The sequence below is a fragment of the Cupressus sempervirens genome, chromosome 9 (assembly GCF_028749045.1).
Source record: "Cupressus sempervirens isolate cs-2001-9-10 chromosome 9, ASM2874904v1, whole genome shotgun sequence".
Taxonomy (NCBI): domain Eukaryota; kingdom Viridiplantae; phylum Streptophyta; class Pinopsida; order Cupressales; family Cupressaceae; genus Cupressus; species Cupressus sempervirens.
In genome coordinates, this window is record NC_143126.1 from 773,690,067 (window position 1) to 773,707,288 (window position 17,222).

Consider the following 17,222-nt stretch of genomic DNA (forward strand, 5'->3'; position numbering starts at 1 on the left):
TCAAAACAAGAACACAATTAAAATGGAGACATAAAATAAGAACAACATAACAAAAGCTAAGACAAGCTATTTTAATGGTGGTTCTACAATTGCCTAATCCACTTTAAAAAAGGAAATCCATCTATGAATCAAATTTCTAATATTCCAAGATGACAACACAATTTGAGCAACATAGTTTAGATCCTTGCTTAATATGTAAAAAGTAAAAATTGCGCCAAAAGCTCCTTCTTTTTGCTTTGTTGCAGGGAAATGACTGGTATACTCATTTATCCATCATTTGCTAATTATGTCAACTGAAATTCCTTTTCACAATTATTGAGTTTTAACTTTGATTTGTTGTGCACTTAGAAAATTTTCTTATATCAGAAATAGAGTGGTTGGATACTGAAAAAGGTGTGTGCTACTAGAAAATGTGGTAAGTATCATAATGCCCTGCCACAAAGTTTCTTTCCTAACACAAAATAACTTGGAGAAGATTTTCTCAATGTCATAACTTGCTAGAGCTTGAAAATTAATCTTTCTTACATGTGTGCTTCACCTCTGGTTCATTTCGTGGAACCAAATTAATTGATTTCTCCATTCTCTACAACCAATGTATATCCAAGCAATGTGGATGTGACATTGCTAGAGCTGCATAGGAAAGATGACACTCCATTAAATGTTATATATAGTTATTTGCTCATAGAGAAAATCAACATTTGGTTTACTTCTTCCACTTCTCTATGCATTATATCGATGCTAATTTGTGTTCCAAATGTGTTGCAATCTTTGAAGGAAAATTAATTTATGTACTCCCAAAATATACCATTTTGTTAAGGTTAGATAATATCTCTTCAAACTCAATTGTGTATCTCATGCAAATCACTTTCTCAACTCTTACAACCAGTGTACTGAAACTTCATAATCTTTGTTTGTTCTTGAAAACTCAAATTTTCTTTTAACTATTCTAAGAACGTAATAGTATTTATATCATAAAAAGTAATAAATATTATTTTGGGTATCTCGTTTCTTTTACAAGAAGTTGGAAGAAAAGGCATTTTCAAAATGTATAGGTTACCTTGTGTATTAGATATGAGTTCAAGTATTAGCACATGCACATTATTGTGCTTTAACCTTATATATGGTGGAGTAATACCAAAAAAAAGGGAGACAACATAGATCCTTCTAATTGAGTTTCAAATATGGTTGATCTGTATTGCAGGAAGTTTCAGAATTGAGAGGATGGTGAAGTTTTAGAAGTGGGTAGAAGCCCAACTTATTGCATAATGGAGAAATTCTTATGTGAATTACAAGAAGTTAAGAAGGACATCAAGCAAATTAGACATCAGATTGCAAGCAGAGAACAACACCATGTCACCAACATAGCTGCATTTAATAAGAATTCTCCTTCTTCTTTGGTAAAATTATATATAAATGGTTCCTCTTTAGTAAAATTGTATACAAAAGGATATCTCTTGTCATATTTTTTTATGTATAAGTTGATTGTATAAATTTATATTCATATGATTTGATACTGTAAATTTATATTCATATGAATTTGTAACATTATTAACAGATTAATCATCATCAAATCAGAAAAAATGGGGTAAAGAGGATATTGTGTATGAAACAAAGTTGGTTTGTGAATATGGTTCCAACAAAGACCCATGATAATGAAATTCCACCATAACTATAACCAAATTATTACAATAAAATAAATATACATTATACGTATGAAAGCTAAATCAAACAAGTTAGTAATAGTATGATATTATTATATATTATAACATAAAATAAAATTCAAATGTTAAAATCAATGAAGATATTAAAATATGAACATAAAATGGAAAAAAAGTACACTCTCCAATACAAATCGAAAATGAATCGAGAGAATATCCGCTCTAGGAAAGTATTTTTGAAGTTTCATCATTTTCAAGACAAGGTGAAAATTTGAAGGGAATAAGGGATAAACAAAGTTGGTTTGTGGGAAAACAAAGTTCTACAGAGCCAAGAAAAAGGATAGCTAACTAGAGGTAAAAGACTGCAAGTACAACTAGAGACGAGTCATAGACACCAAATGAGCTCTTTCCACATGTAAAGCATATGACTGCTCAAGTGATCGGTAGATTGATATAGGTATTAGGACTACTAACATTCCATTTACTTAATTCATATCATTATTTTTCTCAAATGTATGCAATTGACTCTCACATAATGGTTTATGAAGATACCGCCTTCTAACCAATGTTAGGCATTTAAACAAACAAATTACAACTATGTGCAATGTCTATCGGAGGCATTTGATTCTGGAAAAGTAAAAATTACCTCATATTTGATACTATGTGTATAAGAAATGACTAATTGGGTGAATTTCATTACCCATAATTCCTTTAAATGCCCACTCTTTGTTTCTATTAACTATAAATGTTGACACAAGGTATGTTGGTAGTGGAATGGCATATGGGAGTCATGTTAAAAAATAGATAGTTGAACATTGTCATATGATTTCAAATATTCAATTGTAGGTTATAAATTGACCACAAGTAATTTTCTCTGTCAAACTTACAAGGTTTTAGAACATGAAGCTTTATCATATGGTCTAGATAATTTCATCTGCCAAACCTACAAGGTTTTAGAACATGAAGTTTTATCATATGATCTAGATGTATATTCTAATCCCAACAACCACTTGTATGCATTGCTGATACTGTTCACTCACTTTTCTTACACATTGTTTATACAATTCACATACTTTTCTTACACAAAGGGTTTTTGAAGCTTAACTTAGATTCTTCAAAGATCAGTAAAATCTAAAATGGTAAAAAAAATTTACTGTCTTCAAATTAATGTCAAATTGCATTAGTGGCAACCATTTTCGTTCTAGTTATTGTTGAAAGGGTGTTCTACTCACTCCTAAAAGGATGTTGTCTTATATTTGAAAAGGTATGATTGATTTAAAGATCTCATCTATTTCACAATCATTTGAAATTAGTATGGTAAAAATAAGTTTTGATGCAACATGTACATAATGATTTTAAATGCGGGTTATGAAAAATTTAACATGTTTTGGTTTGACAATTGAATGAACCCCTAAACCTACTGGAAATAAGTGCTAGTATTAGACTCTCTAAGAAACCAACTTAGTCCATTTTTCATTGGAAAGAATTGAAAAAATCTCCACAAAGCAAATATTCTGATTAGGACGTTCATGACACCACCTCCATTAAAGAGTTTGATTCGCCTAGAAAATGGTAATGCACCATGGTGGAAGCTAATTGCATCAGATACTTTAATCTCCAATAGTGCACTCATGCGATCGAAGAACGGCACATCTGTGAGAACGTACAACGATGATTGGACGAGGTGGGCCTCGGCATTTTCCAAGTTAAATTATTCCTCCTTTACCCGGGTGCCTTTGTTTTCAAGCTTCACGCACATTTAAATCATCGGCATTAACAGGAGTTTCCGTCAGAAGTCTTTGAGGGACAATTTCTTTGAAATTTCTCAACGAAGCCACCCACGAAACTCACGAGTCGTCGGCCTTAATCTCTTCAAACGCATCACCATCTATGCAACGGTTCCTTCAAATTATCTTTTCCTGGAGGCGAAACAAAACAATTGAGCAGCGTAGTGGTGATTTAGGGTTGAAAAATTGCAACAGTTTTAATGGCGCTGGATGACTACGAATTGAATCTGCAAACCGATATCGTCGACTGGAAATGTTCTCACTATGCGGATTGCAACATAAAATTCATTCGCAGGCCACGACACATCAAATTGGGAATGAGAGGCCTGGTATGGTCGATTCAAGCCCTTCCCTTGCAAATCCCTAGCGAATATTCCTTCAATATCATGCATGTCAAACGATCGGATCAAGCCACTCTGCTTTTCTCAGAAGCTGCCGCTCCGCCCAATTTGCCTGCAAAGTTTGAGATTCTGCTTGAACAGTATAAGGCGTCCATGGAGTCTGTGCGCAGGATGGACGAAGCGCTGGATAAATTGTATGCATTTTCCCTTTTGTTTTCCCTCGCCGGAGAAGATAAGCGGTGGTGGATTGTTGTTGACGCGGCAATAATGGCGACGGCTTGTGAGTCTGCGAAAGAGGCGCTTCACGAGGCAGCACAAGCAGCGGTGGCCATTCTCGTTGACCAAGTCAACTCCCCTGTTTCCGGTGGCCGGCGGCAGCTCTGGGCCACCGGTTTCTTTCCACGGGATGGCTGGAAATGCAGCACGAGAATGATTGAGAATGGAAATGTTTTTCAGTGGTGCAGGGTTCGAACCTTCGACGAACCCAACCCCAATTTCCAGTTTGAGGTTGCTGTTCATGAGTTTTTGGAGGGAGATGACGTGCTTCTGCGAATTGGTGTGGCCAACGACCATCCCCTCACTGTGCGCGTGTTTTTGACGGAGTCCGTGGAGGTCGTCTGCTCTCAGGACGGACTCGAGACCGGGACCTCCTTGGGGTTGGGTAACCTGCTGCCCGGCACCGCGAAAGAGTACATCAGGTCTGCCCTGGGCCGAAACGAGGCTGCCCTAACTGATAATAATGTCGTGGAAGCTTTTCTGGGGAGTATTTGTGTGATTTGTGGTCACGAACGGCTGTCGGATGTTCCGCGGAGTAGTACCTGCAGTGATATTTGCAAGGCTACAAAGCAACGTTACGAGGATGCAATTGCGAGGGTTTTGCCTGAGATGAAGATTTCAGAGACGGAAAGGGCAAGTAGGAGAGAGCGTTATGTGAGAAACTTGTACAAAAATACGACCGAGGGACGCTCAAGAGTTGGGAATCTGCTGTGTATGGTCGTTGTGGATGAGCCGAAAAGGGGGAAGCGTAGAGACGATGGCTTGCTTTGTTACGAAGAGGCAGTTGACAGAGCGACGAAAATGAAGCCGAGGAGCATAGCATTGGCTCTGCAAATCCCAGTATCTGATTTATGGATCGACGATGCTGAGAGCTTTTAAAACCCTAAAGCATGTAAGTAACAAATTTCTAAGTTAAATCTGGCAGATTTTAACCAGTTAAGAACGCCCGGTTAGTCCGCAATTTTCAAATTATCGGTTAAAATCTCATCTCCAGCCGAATCTCCCTTTACCATTTGTAATCGGTTTTGTGGAAAATTATGAACATTGTTGTAATGGGCAAAAACCCCTCTGCTGTTAGAATGTCAAAACATATCTTTCCCGTTTCATCTGCAATTAGGAGGAAACTTATTCTCGGCGTCTTTGGTCGTACATGAAATGCCGGCTGATTTATTTATCGTCCGTTTTACATTCGTACAGAGCAAATTTTGCGACGGAACTATTCCCGACAATAAACGGCCATCGTATTTTCCTTTCAATTGCTTTTAGCTGCCACCTGGAAGCTAATCTTCAAATACGGACACTACATAGTAAACACTAAGGGCCCGTTTGGTGAGCGGAATAGGAATACGTATTCCAAAAATTGTGAATTCCTTGTTTAAATGCACTGAAACGGGATTGGAATACGAAGCAAAAATGGAATAAATATTTCATTTTTGGTCCAAAAATGGAATAAATATTTCATTTTTGGTCCAAAAATGGGGTTTTGCAATTCCACCAAAATAGGTGGTATTGGAATACGTATTCCTATTCCATTTTTATTTATTTTAGAAAACATAAATTTTCAGGTCCTCGAATTCCTATCAAATATTCGCTGAACCAAACGGAGAACAGGAATACGTTCTATTCCAGAATACGTATTCTGAAATATGTATTCTAAAATGCGTATTCCTATTCCGCTCACCAAACGGGCCCTAATATTTATAGACCATTTAGTTGGCTAATAAAAATATTAGATATGCCAATGTCTATGTTGGTATCAAATTGACAATTTATTGATTTTAAAAATTAAATTTAAATTTATTTTAAATTGTGTCTTAAATTTAAATTTATTTTAAAATTGCAGTTTTGATGCCGACATAGACATCGCCATTTGATATTTATTAATTATAAATGTATGAATCTATTAAGAAGAATATTTGATTTTTTTTTATTAAAAAAGAAATTCAGAAGAACATTTTTTTCCATGGAAGATATATTTTATATATGTCTTTATGAGCTGAACACTTAAATGTAATAAGTTCTTACAGTTTCATTCGTTCTAATGAGAAACATGTTTTTATAGAGTATTATTAATGAAATATGAGTCAATAAATTCAGATCTATTAAATTTCCAAAATCAATCAGTATTGTTAGTTTGTTTTCTAGATTCGATTGTGTGTGAACAATTTTTTTGTTTTGTTCACACACAATCGAATCCAGAAAACAAACTGACAATAAATTTAGTTCAAAAATTATACAATTGAATCCTTGTAGCGACATCACAAAGATTAATATTTAAAGATATCATCTTTTCACAATTCATAGAGATATTGTACAATGTAATTCGATTCAATTATGTCTAAACAATCTATAATAGAATGATACAAAAACATATATACTACACACTAGCACTTACATTTATAATAGATTTATTGGGCTTAGATATATTCATTTATATTACCTTAAAACGTATTATTCTATTGAAAAACAATTTTGAATTTTCTTTATTCCAAAAAAAATTAAGAGCGTTGTTTTCTAATTCATGATTTTATTTTGAATTAAAAATTTGGTTCTTTCTGAGCATTAAATCTAGATGCAGTGAATGTTTAGTGTTTCATTCATTCTCATGAGTTCTTATTGCAGTTCCTTTTTAAGTAGATTGTGTTTTTTTATCAACATTTTGGATCACAACCTTTGATGATAAAAGAACCAATATTCATAAAATATCAATCAATTGACTTGATTCGAAAACTACACAATCTAATTTTAATAATAACATTACAAATAGTTAATATGTAAAGATATCTTTATTCACAAATATTTAATAATAACATCACAAATATTTAATATGTAAAGATATCATTTAATATTTTATGATTAAGAGCTTGGTTTTGAATGTTACATAGTTTGTATAAGGTCCCATCTCTGGTCCCTATGGTAATAGCATTTTTTAGATTTGAGTTTTTAGGCTAGTACAAAACTTTGTCTTTGTTGAATGTAACTTGAAATCCTTCACCAGTTAATCTAGAGATTAAAATTAGATTTCTTTTTATGCCAGGTACAAATAGAACATCTTTCAATTTTTATGTAACTCCAGACCTTGGTTGAATAGAACGTGTCCCAATACCTTTGACTAGATGAGTGAAGTTGTCTCCAATAGTATTTCAGAATTTTCCCTGAATCCTATTATATGTTGGGAAGCACCACTATCTATTATCCACACACTTTTATTAGAATTTATCTCACTTGGTAAAACAGTGTAGAATAATAGATTTTCATCTTTCTTACATTCGGCTAATGAGGCTAAGATTCTTTCCCTTTCAAGATATTTACTAAAGATATGTCTGAATTTATTACACTTATAACATTTAACTTTGGAGGAATCAGTTCTATTGAATTTATTATTCTTTTTCTTATAGTCATGTTTCTTTCCATTAAATTTCCTCTTTTTTCCTTGATGATTAGGAGCTAAGAAAAGGGCTTGATTTTCTCTTCTAGATTTAATACAATACCTCTAGAGATTAATCTTGACTCTTCTAATGTACAATCACTCTTTAGTTGATCAAATGATGGGATTGAGGGTCTACTGCCAACTTGAATGAATGCTTCCCGTGATAGTGGTAATCCTCTAAGTGCTAACATAGAGAGTTCTTGATCTTCTACTTTGTTCCCAATGGAACTTAGTTGACTTTTAATTTCAGAGATCCTTCCAAAATATGATGAGGAGGAGAAAATGTTAATTTTAGACATCATATATATATATATATATATATATATATATATATATATATATATATATATATATATATATATATATATATATATATATTACTAGCTAAAGGCAGATGTTTGAATACACTTAACTACTAACCTTCTTAACACTTTCATTGTAAAGTGAGATCTTCATCAAAAAAATTTCAATTCAAACATTCAATCACTACATGACACCTTGATGTGGAGATGCAATGAGATCATGAAGATGAGTAGAGTTATATGTAAGATTTCCATGTTATATGTAGATATGATCTTTGTCTCTTCATATTTTGCACATATGTATATTTACAAGAACATTTACATGCTAGGGTTTCACTCATAAAGTATATTCTTAGAATTTCCTATCTCTTTACATTCTAGATCTACTATACAGGGTTCATGAACACTAAATGTACACACACAACATTATTTTTAATGGCTATTCGTGGAGGTAGAAATCACTAAAACATGGGGTTGACTAAGTCAAACCCCTTCATAACTACACACACATACACCGATACTATATTAAACTTTCTTTTTGCAACCACAAATTTGGAAACTACTTGCCAAGACCTTTTAAAAGAAGTTTGGTCAAATTTTCTATTGTGTCTTGGGAACATGTCCATCTTGTCACAAATTGCCATGACGCTTTACCACCAAGTGAAATTGTTCCTAAAGGTATGACTTGAAAAGAACTTTTTTTTGAACTTTCTATCATGATCACAAATATACAACTAGAAGTTTAGTCAGTTTTAAATCCATAATTGTTCGAGCAAAATGAAACATTCCCTTGCACATTTTGAGGTAAGTACTTTATCACTTATTTCATCTTTTAGTGTAGACCTATTTTTGTACCTTAATTGGGTTGATTGCATATGCTTAGCACCTAGACTTATATTACACTTCTCACTAGTTCAATTTCACATTTACATTGGATATCTTTACTTAATTTACATTGCATGAAATATTTCTTTCTTACATATTTTCTTGATATAACTTGGGTTTAGTATTGGAATCCCTTTGTACCTTTATCTACAATTTTCTATTCTAACTTCGGTCATAAATTGAGAGTTATGTTTGGAAGTCCCTCATTCTCTTGTATTGAATGACTTAGGGAGAAAGTGTTAAACTTGTATGATTTATAGTCTTCATTTTTACACTCATTGATGCCATTTCCACCTTGAACAATTACCATAGTAAAATTTTATTTTCTTTACCAGTGTCTTCACAATTTTGAGAGGCATATGTCTACTATTTTCTTAATGAATTTTCATCTACTTGACCAAATTAAAATAAAGTTTATAATATTGTTGCACACTTGATTCTATACACTTACAAGATTTAAAAATAAAAATAAAAATTGATGCAAGTTATATGCAATGTATGAACAAGCACCTAATTTCCAAGATGTCCCTGTTGGACTAACCGCTAGCCTTCCCCTTTGGGATTTTGTGACATGGCTTAACCGCCTCTTATGTTCTATAAGTCTAATGGTTGTATCAGGCATTACTAGTTCGATCTTTTGGTGCAACGACAACTCTAGCTTGTAACAAGTGGTATCAAAGCATGGTCACAGGTTTAAATCTCCTCGGGTATCGTTGAGGTGGGAATTGTTGGACTAACCGCTAGCCTTCCTCTTTGGGATTTGTGACATGGCTTAACCACCTCCTATGTTTTATAAGTCTAGTAGTTGTATTGGGCATGAACAGGTCGATCTTTGGTGAAATGACAACTCTAGCTTGTAATAGTCACCACTTCAAAATCTTGTAAAAAAATAATCAACAGATTTTTTTTATTTTTTTTAGATAAATAACTTGTAGCTCTCACTCTTACCTATCGTTCTATGAAAGTATTTCTCAAAAAACCAAATCTAACTATATCTTTTTTGATGTGCATAAAACATACTAAGTTATGATTTTCTCAAAAATCAAGAGAATTTGTTTTGTCTATTGTAGGTTTGACCCTCTTACCATATTAAATTAAAAATTTTGTAGTTTTCAAAATAGATTTATAGTGCACTACAATTCTTATTATTTGCAAAACTCCTAGTTTTTAGTGCATGACTTCATATTTCTCTTTGGTATTTAACTATAAACCTAATTTCAAAAAAATAATGGCCACTTACACCCTTCTTTTTTCCTAGCATCTTGATGCACTTACCCAGATGTTTTCCTATATAAACTCCCATCCCCTCCCCAAACATCTCCCTCAAGCTCCTATTCAAGAAATATATTTCCCATGCGTTTCCAATTATAAACCCCTCCATATGAATGAGCATGGTAATGTATTTTCCCTTAAGTGAAGAACCTTTGGAGTTACCAAATATTGATTTTGTGGTGTTCATTTGTGACCCTCACTTCTTAAGCATCAAGATTTTTTCCATTAATGTTTTTAATGGTTCTTCTAATAAACTAGTCAGCTATCCCACCATCTACAATCATGTGCATCTCAAACATGGATAATTTGAAGGGTCATTTTCTTTCCATTCAAACCTTTAATAAGTTGTCTATGTGCAATGAGATATACAAGAGTGAATAAGCTATTAATCATTGATCTAAATTATAGATTCCAATTACAATACATAGTGCAAAATCTATGGATTGAAAAACCATATTAAGAAAAAAAATCAATAAAGAAGCATGAAAGCCAATAAGTAGTATCATCCCAATCAAAATCAATTTATGCAATTTTCATGAGATGCCAAGGTTCATTGAAGTAAAGGGAATTAAAAAAGAATAGCCTCAATAAGATTTATTAAAAAATAAAACAAATCATAAATCATAATTCTCAACATACTATAAAGGAATTTTAGAAGTTCAAAAAACACAATTTGTTATGGACACAAAAAAATACTCTATAGGAAGTTCAAAAGTTCTAGTCTGGTTTTGCTAGCTCTTTCACCTTTGTTCCATTTCTAACTTTGGGTTTTAAACTAGTTGTTAGATCCAAAACGTCTTAATAGAAGGTTCGTAATTTCCCATTGAGTTATGACTATGTACTTTAAGATCAATGTTCCATTCAAGTTGATATAGTCTCACACCTCTAGTTCTAGAATTATTATTGAAATCCATAATGCACTTTTGAACTCAAACTTGTCCTAAAAGAGTGTCAGGTTGTAAAATTCTTGAATCGTTCATTGGCCATTGTTTCATTATTGATGTTGGACTTTGTCACGAGTTCTGGAACTAGTGTTCGAAGAATGATTTTATATTCAAACTTGCTTTGGAGCTATCAGATTTTAAAATTCCTAAAAGATTTATTATCATTGTTCCATTCATAATGTGAGACTTCACCTTGAGTTCTATAATCAGTAACATAATTTGAAGTGTGATTTTGAACTCAAACTTGTTTCAAGAACATTGTTGGTTTTTGAAACATGTGTGTTATTTTATAATCAGACATGCAATAAATGAGTATGTCCAAACCCTTTACTTGATCTTGCCATATAATGTAGATGCAAATGATTGTATCCAATGTATTGATCATCCTATTTTATGGCATCCTTAAAATGTAAGATAAATTATTTTGCATTATAGAAACATAAAACCAAGTAATGAAAATTTGTCCATGGTCAAGCTAAGACTAAAGTGTAAAATAGAGCTAGTCAACTAGGTGCTTAAATTTTATTTTTCTATTAAATAGATCAGCATTATGAATTTTAGGATGACCTCACAGTTACACTTGTGAACTTTTTATAATAGAAAAGGACTAAAGATATGATTTAGATTAATTAGATAAACCAATTGAACTAGACTTATATACATATAAACATTATAAAAAAAAATTATTTAACTAAGAACAAGTAAAACTAAAAATGCAAATTCAACTGTTGGTTTATAAAACATTATCTTAAACGAAACACACTTTAAGCCTTTGATTTTGATGGTGATTTGTATTAACCATATGAAAAGGTTCTACACGCTAGGATTTTCCACAACATGATATATATCTCCATCAGGCATCACTCGAAACTGAAAACAAGAACAACAGAAAATCAAACATCCGGAAAGAATTTGTGCCTTCCAATGAGGAAAAAGAGAATGCCACCAATTATTAGTTCCTGCTGAGGCAGAGAACTATTGCCTAGGGGTTGCATTAAACAATGATTAAACTTAGCTTGAACAGCTAATAATGATTCAGTTTTAAAAACATTTTCTCTCTCCTTCATAGTCTAGTTGGTGAAGTTGCATGAATTTTAAGTACCATATTTATTATATTAATCAAATGGCTTTTTCCTATTGAGTGATTGGATATCTCTATGGTCGCAGGTGGTCTGAGGCTAAATTTGAGTTTAACGATGCAGGAGAAGGCGCGACGATAGAGGATAGCTATCTAACAAAATAGTAAGCACAAATTCTAAGGTACGATGCAGGGTTATTGTAAGGGAAAACCACATTATGGGGTTTTGGGTTTTTCAAGCTATAGACAGTCTGTAACACCGCCATTTTGTCTAGCCATCCCTTTCGCTTTTGCCCTAAAAACTTGCTAAGTTAATGATGATTCATTTTACTTCAGTATGGAGTTGTTGACAGTTGTGAAAGACCCTGCATGCAGAACTCGTGTCTAGAGAACATATGGACAAGTGTTGTGCTTGGAGATTTAATCTGCTTTCTATTTCCTCTGAATACAATTAATGCTATTAATTATACTTCTATTCAATGGTTAGTAAGACAGTTATATACTGTCTTCCACTACAGTCAGTTTGTAGTGCCTACCCTCGTTCACATCTGTTTTGGACATTATTGTTATTTTTTTTGAAAAAAAAGGGGGTAAAAACTTTATTGAAGAAGAGAGCAAAGAAGTACAAAACAGAACAGGGCATAAACCCCAGGAAACACTAGAAACCACAAAAAAACCGTAGAAGCAAAATCAACTCTCCCTGATACCACTTACATCCTCTGTCAACGTTCTCTCCAAGTCTTGACGTAACTCACCTGACAGCTGCTCCCACTCATCAATCCGCCAACCATCTACATTTCCAAATGCACACTTTGCCAAACTATCAGTTGCCCTATTCCACTCCCTTGGAATATGGGTATAAAACACTAAATCCATCATAGAACTAACCTATAAAATCTGTTGCACTATCAAAGACAACTCCCAGCTAACATCTGAACACTTCCTCTCAAGTAGAAGATTCACAAGAACCTGAGAGTCAGATTCACAAATCACGTTGTGCCACCCCAGAGCATATGCCCTCAGCAAAGCATAAAGAATAGCCAACCCTTCCATTCTATTAACAGTTTGCATCCCTTTATTGACTGAGAATATAAAAACCACCCTTCCAGAAGAGTCCCTACCAATCCCACCTATACCAGCAGGCCTTGGATTTCCCCTAGACGAACCATCAGTATTAACTTTTAAAATGCCAGCCGGAGGGGTCATCCACTTCCCTATCCTTTGGACTTTATGTTTCACCCTTCTGCCTCTCCTTACACAGGCAGAGTCTGGAGATATTCCTTGAATTCCAAACCTGTCAACCATTATAGCATCGTCCCTCTCAAGAGGCATCACTACCTCACTTTTAGCTAAGACTGTGTCCTGAATCATTCCCAAAATTCTAATCCAAACCTGCTGAATCCCCAAAGCTTCTCCTCAAAATATTCTCTGATTTTGTTCCAGCTAGACTTGCCATAGCAAAAAGGTAGGTCCAGTATGCCAAACATCCTACAAGAAGGGAGCCAGGGATGGGGGCCTCCCTAGTCTCAACCAAAAATCCATCAGAGAGGAGGCGTGAATGCACGAGCATTTCCAAACATCCCACCAGAAATGCCATAATTGTAGAGTGAAAGAGCAATGGAAGAATAAATGCACAGAGTCTTCTTCCTCACTACTACAAAGGATACATCTCGACGGGCCAGAAAAACCCCTCTTCCGAATATTGTCCCAAGTCAGGCACCTATTCCAAACCAAGGTCCAGATAAAGCAGTTACATTTTGGCCAAGAAAATTGACTCCAAACTTTCTTCCACCATTGAACCTCCCCTCCCACCAGCTGTTGGGAGAGCAACTCCTAATAACCAAAGGAAACAGTATAAATGCCCTTGGGATTAGGGGACCAGGCCAACACATCCTCACCCTTAAGGGCATTACAGTCCCACCCTGAAAGAATGAACTGGAGCTCAGCCCACTCCGCTTCCGAACCAAAAAATAGGCCACTCCTCCGGAGTCTTCCACCTTGCCTCCACCAGCTGACCCTGAGGGGAAAAAGATTTAAAGTCGCACACTCTTGACCATCCAGCATCACAGAAACTCTGAGCCAACCTGCGCAAATGAGGATACTGAACAACCAAGGGAGGATACCCATCCCAAGCATCATGCTATAACTAAGCCTCTAAGCCACTTTTGCAGATCCAATGTAAGCCACCCTTAATGAGCACCGCTCCTTTTTTGAGAGTACTCCAAATCACAAAGCCTTTCCCACACAAACCATATCGAGGAATATCATTATGGGGGATCCTTGGAAGGTACTTCAGAGACAAAATTCTAGCCCAAACCTGTTCCTTTTCCACACACCAACGCCAATACAATTTAGCAGCTAGAGCAGTACCAGTAAGCATTGATTTTCGTAAACCAAGACCACCAAACCATTTTGGGCTATAGACAACCTCCCATTTGACAAGACTCCACTTGGTTGAAGATAGATTACCAGCCCATAAAAATTGTCTTGCTAAGGAGTCCAGTTCCCTAACAAAGCTCAACGACGCCACCTGAACCATACTCCTATAGAGAGGAAGAGCTTGAACCACAGATTGAATCAGTTGGACCCGACCAGCAAAGGATAGCCAGCGGTGGGTCCAATGAGTAACTTTGGCCTGGAACTTGTCAAGAATAACCTGCCATGAATCCTTAGAATGCCTACCACCAGAGATAGGAATGTCAAGGTAGAACATTGTAAGACTTCCAATTTGGAATCTAAGAATATGGGTGATTCTCCTCTGAATAGAAAGTGGAGTATTAAAGAAATAAATGGAAGATTTGTCCTCATTAATCATCTGACCTGAAGCAGCAAGATAAACATCCAACACTTTGCGTATATTTGAAGCCTCCCGAATGGTAGCCATACCCATCAAGGCTATATCATCCACAAACTGTAGGTGAGATTGCACAAGGAGGCCTCCTCCCCATTGCCAGCCCTGAATAAAGCCCCCTTCAACATTATTTTTTATCAACCAGCCCAGACCTTCTGCCAAAAGAAGAAACAAATAAGGAGATAGGGGATCGCCCTGCCGTAATCTCCGAGAAGCACCAAAGAGATTAGAGTGTTCCCCATTAATCAAGACTGAGAAAGAAGTCGAGTTCACACAACTCATAACCCACCGAATCCATTCCTCCTCAAAACCAAAGGCACCCAAAACCCTTTGGAGAAATGACCAACGGACTCTGTCATATGCCTTAGCCATGTCCAACTTAATGAACATAGCCTTGTCTTTAGACTTGGCCATAGAATGAATAGTCTCAGTCGCCACAACCACCCCATCCAGGATTTGGCACCCCATCACAAAGCCACTCCGTTCTTCAGAAATTAATATTGGAAGCCACTTTTTTAACCTGTTAGCTATCAGCTTAGATATAATTTTATAAATAACATTGCAAAGAGAGATAGGGCAAAATTGACTAATCCGATCAGCCCCTTCCCCCTTGGGGATGAGAGCAAGGAAAGTAGAATTCAGAGCTCGGAGCATTTACTTGTTCCTCTGGGATTCCTGAACAACTACCAGTAAATCTAACTTGATAATATCTCAAAATTCTTGGAAGAACTCAATCGAAAAGCCACCTGGACCTGGAGCTTTTCCTTTTTTCATCTAGAAAACAGTCCCCTCTAATTCCTCCAAAGAGATGGCACTCATAAGATGCTCTTTCATTTCCAAAGAGACTAAAAAAGGTATACAAGAAAGGACCTGGGCCTCTTCAATCGAGTCCCCTTGTGAAACCTCCCTAAATAAAGACTCAAAATACTGTACAGCTTTGCTGAAAATCTCCTGAGAAGAAAAGAGCGTCTCTCCCCTAACATTCACCAAGGTTGATATGGAGTTACCATGTTGTTTGGCCTGAACAAAATTGAAGAAGAAAGCAGTATTCTTATGACCTTCTTGAAGCCATTCAATACAAGCTTTTTGTTTCCAGTAGATTTCCTCTCTCAGTTCCCACTCCTCCAAAGTTTTCAGAGTCCTAGCTTCCTCCCGCAACAAATAATCTGACACCCCCTCTTCCCTTAACAACCTGGTAATATCATTCAACTCAGCCTGGGCCGCATATTTCTCTTGAAAAACATTACCAAAGCAATACTTGTTCCATCTTTTAAGCTGATATTTAACATATTGTAGGAGTTTAGCAAAGATATACATTGCTATACCAAAGGCAGGTCTACCATCCTTCCACCACTTAGCTACATAGCCATATAGATCTGGGTCCCTTAACCACATAAGCTGGAATTTAAAAGGTGGCTTCTGAGGCAACCGATTGAAGGAGATAACTAACTTAATGGGCCAGTGATCCGACCCTCTCCAATCTAATATCTCAGACCTGGATGACCATAATCCACCCACCCAAAAATAGGATACCATGAAACGATCTAGTCATTCCACAATGCAATTATCTCCTATTCTTCTATTATTCCAAGTGAACTGGTCATTACAAGGCTTGATATCTATGAGATTGAGTGCTAAAATGTCATCTCGAAGAAGCATAGAGGAGGGCTCAAGTCTTGCAATACCCCCCCATTTTTCAGAGAGATCTAGAATAGCATTAAAGTCTCCAGCAATAATCCATGGCAAATAAGGAAATAACCCACGAACATAATGAATATTATTCCATGTAAGGATCTTACCTTGGAGCTCAACAGGGGCATAGATATTAGAGAGAAGAATAGACTCTCCTGACTCGTAGCATAGAGAGACCAGGGAAACAGATGATCTAAAGCATATCCACCACATAGGCTGGATCTTTCGTGGGTTCCAAAGGCAAGCTACTCCCCCTGAAGATCCCAAAGCTCCAATGCACTGACATTGACCATTCTTCCACAATTTAGGAGCTATACTCATCATACTCTCAACAACAACTTTGGTCTCCTGAAGAAAAAGAACATCAGGAGAATGAATTCTAACCAATTCTCGAACAACTTTTTGTCTAGGGCCACTTTCAAGCCCCTTGCATTCCATGAAATAATGATCATTTCTGGGGAGTCGGGAAATGAGAATCCAAGGTCTTGATAGCTCCTAACTCCACTAGATTCTCCCCAATCATCTTAATCTTCTCCATGTCCTTCTTACGCCCACTTTTACCACTTTTCTCAAAAACCCCCTTCTTGCCATCCTTCTAAAGAATACCCAAGTGAGGAGAAGAGTTGCCACGCTTATCCATATCTGAAACTACACTCCTTGCAGGAAGGGACGCGCCCCCTACTTCCTGACCCCGATCAACATTTAA

The 17,222-nt window shown here is 35.8% G+C and overlaps 1 protein-coding gene across 1 annotated transcript; it reads right to left on the reverse strand.

Moving 5' to 3' along the window:
- Nucleotides 1-15,598: 15,598 nt before the first annotated feature.
- LOC149540998 (uncharacterized) lies at nucleotides 15,599-16,954 on the reverse strand. The gene is made up of 2 exons (XM_089802771.1): nucleotides 16,422-16,954; nucleotides 15,599-16,319 (listed from the first exon to the last, which is right to left on the reverse strand). The coding sequence occupies exons 1-2, from the start codon at nucleotides 16,952-16,954 to the stop codon at nucleotides 15,599-15,601; spliced, it is 1,254 nt and encodes a 417-aa protein (XP_089658897.1).
- Nucleotides 16,955-17,222: the final 268 nt, after the last annotated feature.